The sequence below is a fragment of the Eptatretus burgeri genome, chromosome 16 (assembly GCF_056783735.1).
Source record: "Eptatretus burgeri isolate ZD-2024b chromosome 16, Ebu_testis_v1, whole genome shotgun sequence".
Classification (NCBI taxonomy): domain Eukaryota; kingdom Metazoa; phylum Chordata; class Myxini; order Myxiniformes; family Myxinidae; genus Eptatretus; species Eptatretus burgeri.
This window is the reverse complement of record NC_140976.1, coordinates 25,239,248-25,256,747: the sequence shown is the minus strand read 5'-3', so window position 1 is coordinate 25,256,747 and position 17,500 is coordinate 25,239,248. Positions and strand designations below refer to the sequence as shown.

The following is a 17,500-nucleotide window of genomic DNA, read 5'->3' as shown; positions in this document are numbered from 1 at the left end:
ATTTTCAAGGTAGCCTCAAGATGCCCGCAAGGTGACCGCAGGGGGGGGGGCCTAAGGCGAACGTGCGGCCAGACGGACGGTAACGAGTGGGTTCATTTTTTTTTTTTCTTTCTTTTTTTCTTTCTTGCCGCCGCACGTTTCTGTCAATTCAGAGGCCATACGGCCGCCGTATCCTCGCCGTAGAGCAAATGTGACTTAGGCCTAATTTATCCATACTATATATATCATTTTATGGGTGGTCTGTCCATCGTACAAAAGTATCAAATTTGGTGAATACATCTTATTTTTGCATATAGAGACATGACAGAAATAAATAAACACCTTAAATTTCTTCATTTAATCTGTATAACAGTTTTACTCAATGATTTGTTCAAGTATTTGACTATTTCTTTGCAAAAACGAATTCTTGGGTCGTGTATGACAATTAACTATGCCTCGAACCCAGGGAGCACGCAATCTCTCACGATTTTTCAGAGGACGAATTGTTGGCCATTCGGAAGGTGGAGTCAGCCAGCATCAGATAGCTCAGAAGCTTGGCATTCCGCTTTCTACAGTCAATCAGGTGATTGTGCAATTCACCAGCGAAGGCAAGGAATCCACAGCTTCCCGTTCTGGTCGTTCTGGGACCTCAGAAAGATGTCTTCGAGCTGTCAAGCGATCCATTGAAAAAAAAACTTCTGTTGCAAGGCAGCAGATGTTTCAGAGGAGGTCCAAGTTAGCCCAAGAACTACCTTGGGGTACCTTCATCAACTGGGCTACTATGGGAGAGCAGCTGGGAGAAAACGTCTTCTTAGATCAGCCAACATTCAAAGGAGAAATTTTCTATGGTACTTTGACATTATTTATTCACGGTATCTGTGTCATTTAGGCCTAAGCCACATAAGCCATGTGCTGACAAGATGGCCAACAGACTCTTGGAGTTTTGGCAAACTGTCATTTTTTCAGATGAGTCCCAATTTACTCAATTTTCTGACAGTGGACGTGTATGCGTCTGGAGAGTTCCCAGTCAGGAGTTCTCTTTGAACCGAATTGCAGCCAAGTGTCAAACACTGTGGTTTTTCAGTGATTGTGTGGGGAGCAATCTTGTGCACTGGTCGGTCAGAGCTTGTGGAGTGCGTTTGCAACATCAACTCGACGACACAAATTTTTATCCTTGAGGATGGATGTCTCCCTGTCTTCTCCATTGGTCAGATGGTCAAAAACAACACTGTTCATGGAAGATGGAGCTCCATGCCACACTGCAAAAAAGATCAAAGAATAGCAGGATAGAAATGGGATCAAGTGACTTCTATGGCCAAGTGAGTCTCTTCAGATGAACCCCATTGAACACCTCGGGGCCATATCTGAGCGAGCTGTGCAGAAAAAGTCCAGGAAACCAACATCATGGGCAGAATTGCTAACCCGTTTGCGTGAAGCTTGGGCAGAAATCTCACAAAAGAAAATTTCAGAACTCGTCGTCCTATACCTGAAAAAGTAAAAGCGTTGAAATCTGCAGATGACAAGTCTACAAAATACTAGTGAATGTATTAAAATGGGTCAAATATACTGCAAATGTTCAACAAAAAGATTTCTTTAATTATCATTGTGTCTATTTACTTCTGTCACGTCTGTACACTGTTCCTTACTATGACACACTTAGGACCACAACTTCACGCACTGAGTCAGCAAGCTGTAACATGCTTTATGGATGCTGTGTGCTCATAATCTGCTCGCCATGTGATGTCAAGTGCTGTGCGGGGTTTTTCAGGGAACTTGGTCTTACTCCGACAACCAGGGCCAGTTGCTCTTGTTCAGACTATGGCATCCACGCCTCCCGGCCAAACTGTGTCGGGGCATCCGGCATCCATTGCTTCTACCATTCTCCTGACCAGTGGCACATCCCAGCGTACGAAAAATTGAACCACTGTTGTCTTGTTGATTTATTTGCACCATCTGTAGATCCATTGATAGATCTTATAAATATTCCTGTGGGGGAACTTCAGTTTCTCCTTTTTTGAGACATGCAAAACAAGTCGCTGGGAAGTTGATTTGTTGCTCGTAGCGATGTTTATTGGGTGGTCGTTAGACTACCCTTAGTCTCAGGTTTTCCGTCTGTCTGTATGTATGTAATGGACAGCTCTGGAGGCCAGAGGAGTTTACCGATTTTGATGAAACTTGACTGGTTGGTTCATACCAGGATGTAGTTGTATACTTTTGAACACCGTTGCTATGGACGCCACCTTTGCCTAGCAACGGGACTTTGAAATTTTTGAAAAAAATCCGAATTTTTTTTTTTTGAAAATCAAAAATCGGCTTCTGTGCTTTTATGCGCACTATAATCAACCTCTTTGTCAAAAAATTTCAGCCCAATCCATCAAAAACTGTATGACTAGTATGCAATTATATTACTATATGCTTTCACCCCAACGTTCGTGTTGGGATTCCCTAACGTAGGGTTAGGGAATCGAACACAAATGATGAATGGACAGTTGCTCGTCATGTTCCTATATGGAACAACGAATGGCAAAAATGCCATCTGATGTGTTCTCTTATCTACATATTTCAAATTTGCCTTAGTCTAGCGAGCACCCATGTCACCTACCGGCTTGTTTTATATTATCTGAGCATTTCACCAAGAAACATAAATAAAGGCACTTCTTTAAGTGACCTTTTTCCTAGTAAGCTGTTCCCTTGTTCTTGTGTCTTTGTGCCATGTCTTTCTAACTCTCTGGTTCCATCAACTACCTTAGATGCTGCCATGCCTGAGGAAACCAAGCTGATTTTGGATGAGAGCGAGATGGCCAATGCTGAGAAATTGGGAAGTACTCGAACCTCATTCCAGGCAAGTGTTGGTTTCCACAAAAACGTTTGAACAAGTAAACTGTTCATTCATTGTAACAACAGTTTGAATCGCCCAAAACACGTGGAACAAACAGCGGATTAAAAGATTTGTCCCTGGAAAGGCAAATGGTGAATTACATGTGAAAACCCCAAACAGTATAATGTTTCTATCACATTATTATGAATATTACAGTGGTTGTTGTTGTTGTTATTATTATACTTATTGTCATGAACCATCCATGCGTGATTTTGTAGAAATTGTGCCCGCTGGACGCTCGTCTTGATCTCATCATCCAAACCAATGAGCGGCGCTGCACACGAGCTCCTGTATATGGTTGCGACCTGCGACAGGCTTGCCTCTCCGCAACACTTGTTCCTGAAATGTCATGCTGCTCCCACAGCGATGACTGCTTCGGTCAGCACAGTTTACTGCCCTGGCAGTTGGAAGGCTTGTCAGGATCCCATGGAGCCCTTAAATTGGCCGTTCTTGGAATGGAGCAAAGGTTAAAGCGAGTTTGGGATGAGATGGGCAGGTAGGTAGTCAGGGTGTGATACCATTTCTTTTTTTCCCCCGTTTTTTTTCTCCCTTCACCAGCATTTCCAAATGTTGAGGTGATTTGGAGAACGGCGGTAAAACTTTGCTTTAAGACACAAAATATATTTTTTTTGTTTTGCAGAAACATTCTTGTCTTCATGCCTGCCGTGACGAGCTTCCCTCCGTGCATGGATGCTTCACACCCGGTTTCTCATGCACCTCTGGAGGAACAGTTTTGCCAAAGCCTGAAATCAGGCACCACTTTTCTGCATCACCACTCTTTCCAGAACTGCCTTCAGCTGCCAGATCCCAGCTCGATCTTGGCCCAGTCTGGTAAGAATGCTGAATATGTTATGGTCAATATTTTATTTATTGTTTTTGGTGTATACCTCGAGATTACAGTTTATGCTGTACTAGTTGATTGTATGAATTTTGTATTTCAAGACCACAATATTTATGATGGCCGATGTGATTAGACCGGCTGAAGTGCTGAAGAGCATGGGGCCAGGACACACCCCTGACAAACTCCATTAACAACTGGAAATAACTCTGAGATGGAACCACTATACCTCACAGCACTCTCAGTACCAGATTATAGTTAAGAAATGAGATTGATCAGTTTTGGTGGCACCCCAAGAAGACCAAGAATCCTCCAGAGGGCATCCCAATTCACTGAATCAAATGTTTTGTGGAGATCAACATGGGCTGCCAGCAGCCTCTGTTGAAACGCTCACCTGTGTTCGGTGAGTACCCGAAGAGCAAGGATATACAGTTAATCGTTGACCTCTGGTTTCAAGCCTGACTGCTCTAGGCCCTGGTGCTCAAGAAGATTATGGCAAGTCCGATCAAGAATTATCCGAGCAAAGACCTTGTCCAGCACTGAGAGTATCATCACCCCTCTGTAGTTGTCGCAGTCCTGGCAATCACCCTTCCCTTTACAGAGAGGGACAACAAGGCCGCTCTTCCAGTCAGTTGGGATAATGCCTGTGCTCCAAACAGAGCACAGAACTGCAAGCGCCGACACAAGTACAGCATTTAGACAAGCTTTGAGAAGTTCAGCATGAATGCCACAGGTCTGAGAAGCTTTCCCCCCTTTAAACTGGTTAACCACAGCCTGTTTCTGTTTTTCATAGTTGATTGGAGGGACAGCAATAAGGAGAGTAACACCCATGACCTCCAACTCAACAGCTGGTGGGTCAGCCTGGTACAGCCGCTCAAAGTAACCGGCCCAGCGGGCTTTCACTTCAGATTCCTCTGTCAATAACTCACCACCCTCTGCTCTAACTGCAGTACACCAAGGGATGGACTTGGAGGAATGCAATGCACAAATTACTCTGTAAGCCGGATGAGAATGATTTGACCACAGGTGAGGCTCAACCCCTTCACAGATTCCTTGCACACCTTGTCCGCCCTCAGCGAAGGGCAGTCCACAACTCTTCGGGATTCCCTGAAACACCCAGACACCCCAAATCCCCACTCAGCCTGTTCGCAAACTACCCCGTAAGCTATCCCTTCATCCCTGTACTTGCTTATATCCAGCCTAGGCTGGGTTGTTACCATTCTCCTGGATTTGAGCAGCTACTTCAGAGTTGTTACAATAATCCTGTTGTCAGTATTGAGGAACTGAGCACTCTGGTAGACCCTGCAGCTTGGGATCATTCTCCAGCGACCATCAATGAGCTCATGGTCATTCTCCTTTGCCACGCTACCAGCGTTGGAATACCAAGTCCAGCAATGAGCCTGTGGGTCCTGAAACCATGAACCAGCCACCCTAAGTCCATGACTTCTTACAAGGTCAAGGAACTTGGTGCTGTTCTGGTTCACAGTTCCAGACCCATGGGGACCAACACATGTCTCATAACCATCCTTATCAGTGCCAGTCCATACAATGAAATCCACCAAGAGTAGAAGAGTATCTCTCCTGGTGCACTGATCAACCAGACTTGAGTGCGACAGAGAATGTGTCCTTCACGGTGAGATCACTTGCCTCATTCGGAGCATATAAAATGACCCAAGGAATGATGAATCATCAGTCTCATAATATGCTCGTTGACTGGTGTTACCTCAATTATCATGGGTGTCAGCTTATTGGACACAGCGATAGCAACTCCTTGGGCATGATCACCATCAGTGACCATACCAGTCGCTGGTTTAACCACCCACCATGATCTCACCACTATCCCGTCTCCATACTTCAGAGTGCTGCAATACTGATGTTCAAACGTTGGAGCTCAGATAGTAGACACAGGTGATCATCCTTTGAGTGAGGAAATTTCAGGCACCCACTCAAAGGGACTGCCTCAGGTTAACCCAGTGAGACTACCATCTGATGGATGACACCTCAGCACCACCCTGACACACACCACTGCAGCCCAACCCAAGAAGCAGTGCTGGATTAACCATTAGGCAGACAAGGCATGTGCCTTAGAGCCAGCCAAAAATTCGAGCCACAAAAATTTAGGCAACTTTGTAATCTCAGGTCTAGTAAACTGTAAAGCAAAGTGCCAAATCTGTACGTGTTTTGTCATGCATATATTCATACACTGCAAATTGTATAGAGGGATTAAATAAACTATTTTCTTTTCACATTAAATATTTGTCTTTTTTTTGTATTAAATATTTTGTTCTTGAATCAGTTCATCTTTTGTCTGGGGTCCATTTCCATGAGCCTGAGATCTAATTTAAAATTTTCAGTCCATTCTCTAAAATTTTAAAATGTGCCTTCGGGCCAGCCGAGGCTTAGGCCTAAGTCACATTTGCTCTACGGCGGCTGTACGCCCTCTGAATTGACAGAAACGTGCGGCGGCCGCAGAGTTTCTGCGGTGGCCTCAGGGTGGCCCTATGCCGTTTGGCTATCTTTTACAGGCCGTAGGGGTCGCCGTGGAATTATAACGCGGAGTTATAACTTTTTTTCATTTCTACGTTGGCCGTAGCAATTCGACATGCCGTAGTTGTGACATAGTTGTGTTCCACGTCGACCGTACGTAGGGCCTACGGTGAGCTTGCGTTATTTGTGCGGCTGCCGTAGTCTCTTATCAATGAAAAATGAATTTTGCCCTAAAACCGAATACATTTTAAAAAACCGAACACAACGTAGCGTTCATGTTTGTTCACGTGTCTCCCCCACCTGTTCGACCCGCATCTTCACGCTTTGTTCATTCAGTTCGTCGGTGGAAGTACTCGTGAGAGCATCTCTCGTGTGTCGATCGCTACTTTACCTCGTGTTTTCACCTTGATTTGTGCTGTTTTTTTAATACTCTTGTGTTTTAATTAATAACAAAAAAGCAATCCGATCATGTGGTGTGACGGACTGTCGGGCAAGGGTTTAATTTCACAGAAAGACCGGTTGTAATTTGGAATATCCATGATTACCTCAGCCCGGTGCGTTTGATGAAAGTGATTGTGGTTCTGGGGGCATCATGTTGATGAGCTGCCCTGGGGGCACCGCTCACAGAGTGCATGAGCGATCGCAACCCAGGCCGGTGCTCAAGCCTGTGTGAACCTTTGCATTGGTGATTGTACCAGTTTACAAACAATACACCGCCACCGAAGGTCATGTACTCATCTTATTTTACTTTAAACATGGGGAATTTCAGTTGAAAGTGTCTTCAAAGTGGGTTTTCTTGGTGTGTCCAGCAACAGATTAATTCACTCCATTATTTCTTATTGGGAAAATAGTTTGGGAATCGAACTTTTTGCAATTCGAACAGCCTCCTGGAATGAATTCAATTCGGATTCTGGGGGCACCACGTACTGGTATATTCCGAACTGTTATATTTTTATTTCAGGAAAAAAAGAAGTTGTATATACCCACTCGTTACCGTCCGTCTGGCCGCACGTTCGCCTTAGGGGCCCCCTGCGGTCGCCTTGCGAGCACCTTGAGGCTACCTTGCGTCTGCGTTGAAAATTCTATGGCCGCCGCAGGGACACCCTAAGGTCACCGTGCGACATCAAATCAAAGACCGTACAGCAACCCCACGTTTTCGGTCTCCACAATTTCTAAATACGCCGTGCGGCTCCCTGAAAAATAAAAACGTATGTGACTGCTACATTGTGTGACCGTGGAAATACTGCGGCCACCGTATAATTGCTAGTAGCCGTAGATTTTGGAGACCCCACGGCCGCCGTGGCAAATGTGACTTAGGCCTTAATCCGGCTCTGCCAAGAAGGTTACCCTGTGCTTTTCCTCCTGTCATCAAATAATGGGGATCCCAAAGGCTTTTCCTCAATCCTGTCATCCGTTGAGCTGCCCTGTGAAGGGCAGTTGCACAGGAGGTACTCCCATTGGTTATTATTTCCATTTGTGGATTTCAGGCAGTGGGAACTCAAAATCTCCACCTCCTTTTTGGTAAAGGATCATGATTTATGAACCAAACTGTGAAACTTCATTCTCAAAGGCTCGTTCCTAGGGCTCTTTGGACCCGTGGAGTGGATTTTCTCTCTTCATATAATGAATTGTACTTTGACACAGCGTGCTTTAAAATGACAAATGATAAATAGATTAATCGTGGTGAGTATAGAGAGCAGGTTGAAGTTTTGCACATAGTCCTCTCACTAACTAGGGCTATCACACAGAGTAAAAGTTTGTTTTGTGTTTTCATATCTGTGTATCAGGTAAGTTGCAGACCTTGGTGTTCCTTCTGGATCAGCTAAAGAAGCAGCACCGACGGCTCCTTCTTCTTTCACATTCTGAGAAGGTCCTCGATCTCATAGAACGCTTTTTCGCCCATTGGCGGCTTCCGTACGCCCGAGTGGAGGGAAATTCGACAACTAATACACGACGGGTAGGTGTTCCATACAAGGCATGTCTCGCCTTGCTGAACACTTTTGCTGCTGTTATCAAGTTGTGTTCTGTCTGGTGTGATGGCCTCAGAGCAGTGGTTCTCAACTTATTTACCATGGTGGGCTGCACTTGCCGCTCACACTGTGTTATGAGGGCCGAACCCACTCAACCTACTTCCAGTGTATCCATTAACAAAAAATTGTATCTATCTCCCCACCCCCTACTCCCCACCCTGCTTTTATTTTCCGGATTCCTCTTGGCAAAATGTTCCAGCGAGTGGCCGAGCATTTTAGATCCAATCGTCGACTGTTCTGCCTCATGTGTTCAACACGGACCCGCTATAATGTTCTTCCACACACGATGGGGCCGTTGGCGGTGTTGTGTTGGGAGGGTGAGTGGGATGGGCTCTCTGCACGAGCTTCTCGTGATTTCTATCGTCGGGTTGCCCTCATGCAAGACATCACCGTGTACAGGTGAGACATCTCAGCTTTGGCTTGTTTTATGCTATTACATGCTATAAAACTACAGCAATTTCAAAATTTCAGATGAGACATCAGTGCATCGCATTAGTGCTCTTTTTTGTGACTTTTCATACTCACTCCACTCGTGTATGTCATGATCCTCATCCACTCCATGTCGTTCCCTTGTCATCGATTGCTTTTTCAACTATCGTACACTTTGGCTTGTGTCTTCATGAAAAGTGGTCAGTACAGCTATCTTTCGATTCATCATGGAGTACAGTAGTACGCCATATCGACTATAGTATAGAGGGATGATATGGAAATAACATGGCCACCCATTCAACTGTGTACACAATGATATCCTCATAGACTTCTATAGAGTGAAGTCATAAGCATTTGAAAGCCATACATTTTATTCTTGAGCGTTTTCTGAAAGACCAAGATTTAAAAAGATGCCAGAATACATCGCTAAAGTACTACAGCGAGAGAGCGCTAAATTGTCAATTTGTATTTCTTCTTCTTCTGCTTCTTCCTCTCCAAAAACAATGTAAAATTGTAGCCCGGCCTACCTCAATCACTGCTGAAGCTATGATGGTGATTCCAGCGCAAGGGTCTCTGGACTAGTGCACGCAACCCAAAAAAAAAAAAAAAAAAAAAAAAACATTAATCGTTTGATAAAAAGAAATCAAATGTAAATGTGGACTCAATTGAGGATTGAGAGAGGAGGGAAAATGGACACTGAACAGAACCATTCCAAAATCAACTGAAACAAGTCTTAAAATAATGTTATCACATTGATGGATTTAATCCATAACAAAATATACAAAACATTTCGCATTTTATTATTTTAAAAATGATAATCGCATCGACATTTCCACGCACATGTGGTTATCCACATGGTGGACTGAACCAAAAGCCATGACTGGGTTGTGGGAGGGGGAGGGGTGGGTGGGGGGGTGCAGAATGTACTACAAGCTGAATTTAATGACAGATTGATTTAATCTATATCAAAATAACAAAATATATGCTGTAAAACATTAAGCATTTTATTACTTTAAAAAATTGCAGAAACAAGAAAAAAACATTTTTCTTTTTTTAAATGTAAAAACAGAGGGATGAAATCTCAAAAAAAAACAACGAAACAAGGTAGGAATGACACCACATTTTGATGCCAAAATACGACACCACAATCCTCCAATAGGTTAGCATCACGACATCTTTTGACACTCTACTTTTGTTGTGGTATCATGATGAATGAAGAAGACTAAAATGAAGAATCATACCACATTACGATGCCACAATGCAACACCACAAATCTCTTCTGGTTTCGCATCACGATATCTTTTGACATTGTTCCATCACAATCCCACAACAAAAGTAAAATGTAAAAAGATATCGTGATGCTAAACCATACGAGGAGTGTGGTGTCGTAATGTGGTTGTCATTCTTCATTGTTATTCTTCTTCTTAATTCTTCTTCCATCACAATCCCACAACAAAAGTAAAATGTCAAAAAGATGTGACAATAATCCATCGTCACGATGGATTATCGTCAGTTATGCGGGGTTTCTTCCATCACAAACAAGAGAATCCACAAGAGGATTGTGATGTCATATCGTGGCATCGTATTGTGGTGTCATTCCTACCTTGTTTGGTTTTTTTTTTTTGAGATTTCATCCCTCTGTTTCTACATTTAAAAAAATAAAATTCTTGTTTCATTAACAGTTATGCGGGGCTTCCTTTGCAGTGACAAATATGGCAGAATGATTAACGCCAAATGGAGTGACCCTAAGTGGCAAAGGAGGAAGGAAAGAAAGTGTACAATGTCCTTCAATATGCAGAAAAGAAGTTTGAAGGAATTTGATTTGATGTTGGCAGTGTTTATGGATGGGGTCACAAAAGGTGCAGTGGTATCACAATAAATTTGTTTTCAGAAGCTGGGATTATCATTTCAAAAATAAAAATAAAAAGCTGAAGAACAAAGAGAAATGATCTTAAGCTCAGAATTTAATTTAGAAAAGGACAAAAGTTTCCCTTACTTCAGAGACATACTAGAGGCATCAGGTGGCGTAGAATTGGCTGTGAGATGATTAATAAAGTCAGCTTGGAACTAAAACGGCACTTGGTAGAGTGCATACCTCCACCAGGCTGAACAGTTTACGTTTTGTATTGAACTGATAGGCCGGATTTGCTTCCGGACCTGAACCGAAATCTGATCAGCTTGTTGTTGTCACCTAACCAACTCATCCAGTTAGTTTTGCCAAAACTCACCCACAACTTTTTGAAATACAGCAATATCTCAATTTACGAACACCATGCGTTCCTGAAAAGTAGTTCTTAAATCGAAAGTTCGTCAATCGGGAGTGATTTTTTCCCATGGATATAATTATATAGTGGGGAGGATGTGTTCCCCCAAAAAAATTCCACCCCAAAATTCAATAAGAATGGAAAAAAATATATTAAGAAGTGCACAGTAAAAATCTTTTATATTAATAAGTGTGTGTGTGCGTGCGTGCATGCGTGTCTCCCCATTAAGAACAACATATTCTTTCTGTGAACCCCTCCTGCCTTTCCTCGATCACTTCCTTCCCCCTCTCTCTCTGGACATATCCGGGCGGTGTTCGTCTCCGGACAGCTTGGCTGCAGACCTGTCCGGGTGGTATTTATGTCTGGGTAGGAGTTTTGTCTCCGGGTCGTGTTTATAGTGTGACCGGTAGAAAATGGATTTCAGACATTATTTTGATTCCATCTTCACCGTTATTCTATGCAGACTCATTTTAATGAGACAGTATGAATCGTAATTAACGCTCCACCGCACGTCTGCCTTCCCTTCGTCTCACCTTACACTGTCTTCCCTTCCTCCACTCCTCACCCCCCTTCCCTCCTCTCTCCTTTCCCCTCCTCCTCTTCATTCTCTCTCTCTCTCTCTCTCTCTCTCTCTCTCTCTCTCTCTCTCTCTCTCTCTCTCTCTCTCTCTCTCTCTCTCTCTCTCTCTCTCTCTCTCTCTCTCTCTCTCTCTCTCTCTCTCTCTCTCTCACCACTCTCTCTCTCTCGCTCACCACTCTGTCTCTCTCTCTCACCACTCTCTCTCTCTCTCTCACCACTCTCTCTCTCTCTCTCTCACCACTCTCTCTCTCTCTCTCACCACTCTCTCTCTCTCTCTCACCACTCTCTCTCTCTCTCTCTCTCATTCTCTCTCTCTCTCTCTCTCCCCTCTCTCCCTCTCTCTCTCTCTCTCTCTCTCTCCCTCTCACCTCTCTCTCTCTCTCTCTCTCTCTCACCACTCTCTCTCTCTCTCTCTCCCCACTCTCTCTCTCTCTCTCTCACCACTCTCTCTCTCTCTCTCACCACTCTCTCTCTCTCTCTCTCTCACCACTCTCTCTCTCTCTCTCTCTCTCACCACTCTCTCTCTCTCTCTCTCTCTCTCTCTCTCTCTCTCTCTCACCACTCTCTCTCTCTCTCTCTCTCTCACCACTCTCTCTCTCTCTCTCTCTCTCTCTCTCTCTCACTCTCTCTCTCTCTCTCTCTCTCACCACTCTCTCTCTCTCTCTCTCTCTCTCTCTCTCTCTCACCACTCTCTCTCTCTCTCTCTCTCTCTCTCTCTCTCTCTCACCACTCTCTCTCTCTCTCTCACCACTCTCTCTCTCTCTCTCTCTCTCTCTCTCTCTCTCTCTCACCACTCTCTCTCTCTCTCTCTCTCTCTCTCTCTCTCTCTCTCTCTCTCTCTCTCTCTCTCTCTCTCTCTCTCTATCTCTCTCTCTCTCTCTCTCTCTCACCACTCTCTCTCTCTCTCTCTCTCTCACCAGTCTCTCTCTCTCTCACCAGTCTCTCTCTCTCTCACCACTCTCTCTCTCTCTCACCACTCTCTCTCTCTCTCTCTCACCCCTCTCTCTCTCTCTCTCTCTCTCACCACTCTCTCTCTCTCTCACCACTCTCTCTCTCTCTCTGTCTCACCACTCTCTCTCTCTCTCTCTCTCTCACCACTCTCTCTCTCTCTCTCTCTCACCACTCTCTCTCTCTCTCTCTCTCTCTCTCTCTCTCTCTCACCACTCTCTCTCTCTCTCTCTCTCTCTCACCACTCTCTCTCTCTCTCTCTCTCACCACTCTCTCTCTCTCTCTCTCTCTCTCTCTCTCACCACTCTCTCTCTCTCTCTCTCTCTCTCTCTCTGTCTCTCTCTCTCTCTCTCTCTCTCTCTCTCTCTCTCTCTCTCTCTCTCTCTCTCTCTCTCTCTCTCTCTCTCTCACCACTCTCTCTCTCTCTCTCTCTCTCTCTCTCTCTCTCTCTCTCTCTCTCTCTCTCTCTCTCTCTCTCTCTCTCTCTCTCTCTCTCTCTCTCTCTCTCTCTCTCTCTCTCTCTCTCTCTCTCTCTCTCTCTCTCTCTCTCTCTCTCTCTCTCTCTCTCTCTCTCTCTCTCTCTCTCTCTCTCTCTATCTCTCTCTCTCTCTCTCTCTCTCACCACTCTCTCTCTCTCTCTCTCTCTCACAACTCTCTCTCTCTCTCTCTCTCTCTCTCTCTCTCTCTCTCTCTCTCTCTCTCTCTCTCTCTCTCTCTCTCTCTCTCTCTCTCTCTCACCACTCTCTCTCTCTCTCTCTCTCACCACTCTCTCTCTCTCTCTCACCACTCTCTCTCTCTCTCACCTCTCTCACCACTCTCTCCCTCTTTTTCTCCCTCCCTCCCCCCTTTGGTATTTCCGTCAACGATGCGACGGATGGTATTTGCTAGGAATAATAATAAGTAACACTCATGTCACTTTCAAGCTATGCAAGCTATGTGCCTCTTAAAATGTGAAAAACACTGGTCACTCACACCAAAAGTCTCCATAGTGGAACTTTCACCCTCACTGCAATTTATGTTTTCGAAACGCTCCATATTTTTCATTACAGAGCGACGTGTCTTGGTGATTTTTCACTGCATTGGAAGGTGTCACACATTGAGCACATACCATAGTCTTTCTTTGTTGTTGCATTTCGTAATCACCGTTTCATTCCGTGGCAAAAGTCCACTTGCAACATGCATAAAGCAGGAGCCAGTGTCGAACCTTCTTTACTTTCTAACGACATCATTTTCATCTTTCTCTCCACTCGTATCACTTCCTTGTCACTTATCTTTCATTTAGCAGCCATAGTTATGGATGAATGTGTCCAGTACCGTACTGGAATGCACAATAACGTTTGAGTAAATAAAATGCACTTTAACACCACTTCCAGCACAAACGTAATGACGTAGCCACGTAGGAGAGAATGAGGGGAGCGACGCTCTGACATTATCATCCCGAATGTGTTCCGCTGTGGCATTTTGTTGCGAGATGCGTGTTTATTTTAATTTGCACAATCAAAATGTTTGATTAAAAGATTATGATGCTGCATTTTGAATTCGTAGTTGAAAACTGAGTTCACTGAAGTTGAGCAAATATTCGTAATGTTGCGATTTGAGGTCGTAAATCAAATTTTGGGTCAAATTCAGTTCAGTTCATAAGATTGAAAGTTTGTAAATCGGAGATTTGAAAATTGGGATGTTACTGTATAATGCTATATTTTTTGGCCACATATCTCAATGGTGAAGAATCACTTTAAACAAAAATAAAAATTCTCATATCCAGATCTAGATTCGGATCTTCACCAAAATCGAATCGATTTCTCCATGTCACACACCTAACCTGTCCACCAAATTTTTTTCAAATCTGTCCATAACTTTTTTGAGATATCCTGCTCAATATACAGATATCCTTCAAATATACAGGCAGACGGGTGAAAACGTGATCTCCGTCCACCTTTGGTGGCGGAGGTCGTAATAAGTAGAGAAAATTAGGTGGTACGATGATCAAACAGAAGCAAGTATAGTGCTTCTTATTTTCCATCTACTTTACTCAGTGATACCTCTATGGAGGACTCAGCATTGACTGGATGCCTCTGGTTGCACATTTGTGTCCACATTGTTTCCTGAAGGATGGTGACTGAAGGAACAGTGGAAGAGGCACTCCTCAAGGAAGCCACTGTACTCTCATTGCTGGAGGATTTGGCAAACTGTGGATGTGACCTTGAAGCAGCAAAGTTTCAGCCGGTATGCTGAATTTGGTGATTTGAAATGAAGTACAATTGCGATTCGATTTAGGCTTTTCTGGGTTATCGCAAGACTCTTTGAGAAGTCTGGGTACTCTTCTGTTGGTGCAATGTTTGTGTCCTGTTTAGGCAACGCTGATGTGGCTTTTCAAACACTGCGAAGAAAAGCAGATTGCAGAACCTTCAGAAGATGCTATACCATCGACAGAAGCAGTGCACTTGCTGGAGAAGGTTTATGAACATGAAATATACTCATGAAATATGTAACAATTTTTGGATTTGACCCCCGATTCATTCCCCAGGGGGGTGGGGACTTTTGAGGTCACAGGAGTCAAAATGGAGGAATTTTTTTTTAACTATTTTATATTGGGTCATTCCTGGTGGAGCTTTCTGCCATCTTTCAACCCTGCTTTAGGTGGGAAGCATGCGGATTTGTGATGGTGCACCATCGACTTCGCTCTCGTTTGAGTTGATGACAAATTTTGGACATGATAGGTTAATGAATGCTCCTTCAACTCTCCAAGTTTATTTCTTCCTAAAGGTTAAATAGGTAGGAGAAAACAATTATAGCAGACAGCAGAATTATGAATTGAGGAAAGAAACAAACAGTGGAGTTGGTTGATGGAAGGCTTGGACTAACTTTAGATGCAACTTTTTTGGGCCAACTTTCCTTCCTTTCTTTTATTTTATTTTCTGCTTCATTTTTGTTGCTTAGTTGAGACTTACTAGCCTGTCACCCACACAGCTGAAGATGGGGTTTTGCAATCACTTCTGTGTTTCTGGGTGATTTTCAACAAAGCTTTATTATAAGAATGTGGAGAAGATAAATTAATAATTTTGTAAAAATAATTTTCATTATTATTGTTGTTGTTATTGCTATTCTTTGGCCTTTTTGTGGCTTTTTTTAGGTCATCTCTTCGAGCATGACCTAATAATATGGGTGTCGATGTCCTTCAATCCGTCCGTTCACAATGAAGTTGAAGCGGGAGATCTGGTCATTAGTGATCCTGATAGAGGTCGATGAGACGTACACGATGGTATGACTTTCAAGGTCACCGAAGGTCAAGGTCACGAGGCCTTTGAAGTTGCGAAAATGACGATCTTCAAATTCTATCTCCTCTGCCATTTCTCAAGCGATCTTGAATTTGATTGTAGCATATGAATTTATGGGGCAATATCTATATTTTGGTCGGGCCGGATTTTCGATATTCGCTTTCGTTTTCGTGTCACGTGACTTCAAAGTTGGCAAAAAATGCGAAAATGACGATTTTCAAAATCTATCTCCTCCTACATTTCTCAAGCGATCTTGAATTTGATTGTGGCATATGAATGTATGGGACAATATCTAAATTTGGTCGGGACGGATTTTCGAATTTCGCTTTCGTTTTCGCGTCACGTGACTTCAAAGTTTGCAAAAACTGCCCTACCTTCAGGAGGCTATATATTCTCTACTGGGCATGGTAAAAGTTAGCGAATGGTGTCATTGCATAGCAGCTGACCTTGTATATTTATACATTTTCCACCAAAGCTGCAAAAGTTTCAAAACCCGAAATGTAAACGTCGGCATTTATTTTCAAAATATAATTCCGTGCGCGTGCGCCAAAATGCCGAGTCATCTTTAACCAAACTGCGCAGTCAAGATGCGCAGTAGTCTTCGGTCATAACTGAACATTGAGAACTTGTGGTGTTATAGAGATGACCGTCACCCCCACACAGGGGTAATTTTTTCCTCTTATTTTGGTTTCACCTTTTTTTTTTCTCTCTCAGCAACCACTTGTCTGATTGACACAATATTCAGGGTTGGAGCAACCCCCCATGGAGAATATTTTAATGATAATTGTGATGTCATCGGTCACATTGTATGGCAGCCATCATGGATTAAATGGGAGAAAATTTTTAAACTTAAAGTTGAATGTCGATAGGCTTATCAGAATTGAAATATTTTTATTTTATCATTTTGATGGCTAAAACTGGTTTATTTTTGACCATTTTGGTTTTTATCAATTTAAATTTTTCAGGAGTACCTTATTATCGCAGTGTAAAATACCTCTTGTATTATTATTTACATTTAACCACCCATGAAAACTGTAACTGCATATGTTCCTTCTCAACTTTAAAAACACACACACACACACACACACACACACACACACACACACACACACACACACACACACACACACACACACACACACACACACTGTATGCTCCACCCCAGAGTCGGCTGTTTTTCGCACAGATGTAAATACCTACTTCTCCTGTTGCATTTTCTACACATGGAACTATAAAGTTGTTAACCATAATTTTATTATGTCCCCTTTCTATAAATTTTGCCAATTAATGATGGAAATCTTTTTTCCCGTTGGTCTGTGAGCTTGATCCAAAATGGACGTTCGACATTTACCGATTTAAAAAAAAAAAATTGAATTCTGCCGAGTCTAAATATATAACAGGGCTTTGCAGCAGCTTATCTTCCGCAAACTCTTCCTTCAAACATTTCCCAACTCCATCCTCGCAAAGTACTCTTCCTAACCGCTTGAGATGATGGCATGCAATGTTTGCAAATATGTGTTTGCACAGCGTGGTAAAGTAGCTCGTGATTCTCATTGGATGCGTATGCACACTTGTGTGAACGACCTTTCCTGTCCAGGCTCTGCAAATGACTGAAGATGTTGAGGATGTAGCTGTGTCAGCACGTGCAGAGCTGGAACATAGAGCAGAGGAGGAGGATTTACATCTTGAGTTTGGAGAAGAATCAACAGGAACGGAAGAAGAAACGGATGATGAGATGGACAACATGGAAAGCGAATGCAGCTTGGAGTCAGAAACATCTGCTTTTGGTA

At 43.3% G+C, this 17,500-nt stretch overlaps 1 protein-coding gene across 8 annotated transcripts in view; it reads left to right on the top strand.

Moving 5' to 3' along the window:
• The window catches only part of EP400 (E1A binding protein p400), a 144,870-nt gene that overhangs the window by 70,383 nt on the left and 56,987 nt on the right, over nucleotides 1-17,500 (top strand). For all 8 annotated transcript variants that reach the window (XM_085859265.1, XM_085859266.1, XM_085859268.1 and 5 more), the window contains 9 exons: nucleotides 1,748-1,885; nucleotides 2,730-2,821; nucleotides 3,076-3,353; nucleotides 3,498-3,688; nucleotides 7,970-8,139; nucleotides 8,412-8,611; nucleotides 14,544-14,658; nucleotides 14,787-14,888; nucleotides 17,308-17,500. The exon at nucleotides 17,308-17,500 is cut by the window's right edge and continues 26 nt beyond it. In XM_085859265.1, the coding sequence (XP_085715391.1) occupies nucleotides 1,748-1,885; nucleotides 2,730-2,821; nucleotides 3,076-3,353; nucleotides 3,498-3,688; nucleotides 7,970-8,139; nucleotides 8,412-8,611; nucleotides 14,544-14,658; nucleotides 14,787-14,888; nucleotides 17,308-17,500 (1,479 nt within the window). The remainder of the gene's footprint in view (nucleotides 1-1,747; nucleotides 1,886-2,729; nucleotides 2,822-3,075; nucleotides 3,354-3,497; nucleotides 3,689-7,969; nucleotides 8,140-8,411; nucleotides 8,612-14,543; nucleotides 14,659-14,786; nucleotides 14,889-17,307) is intronic.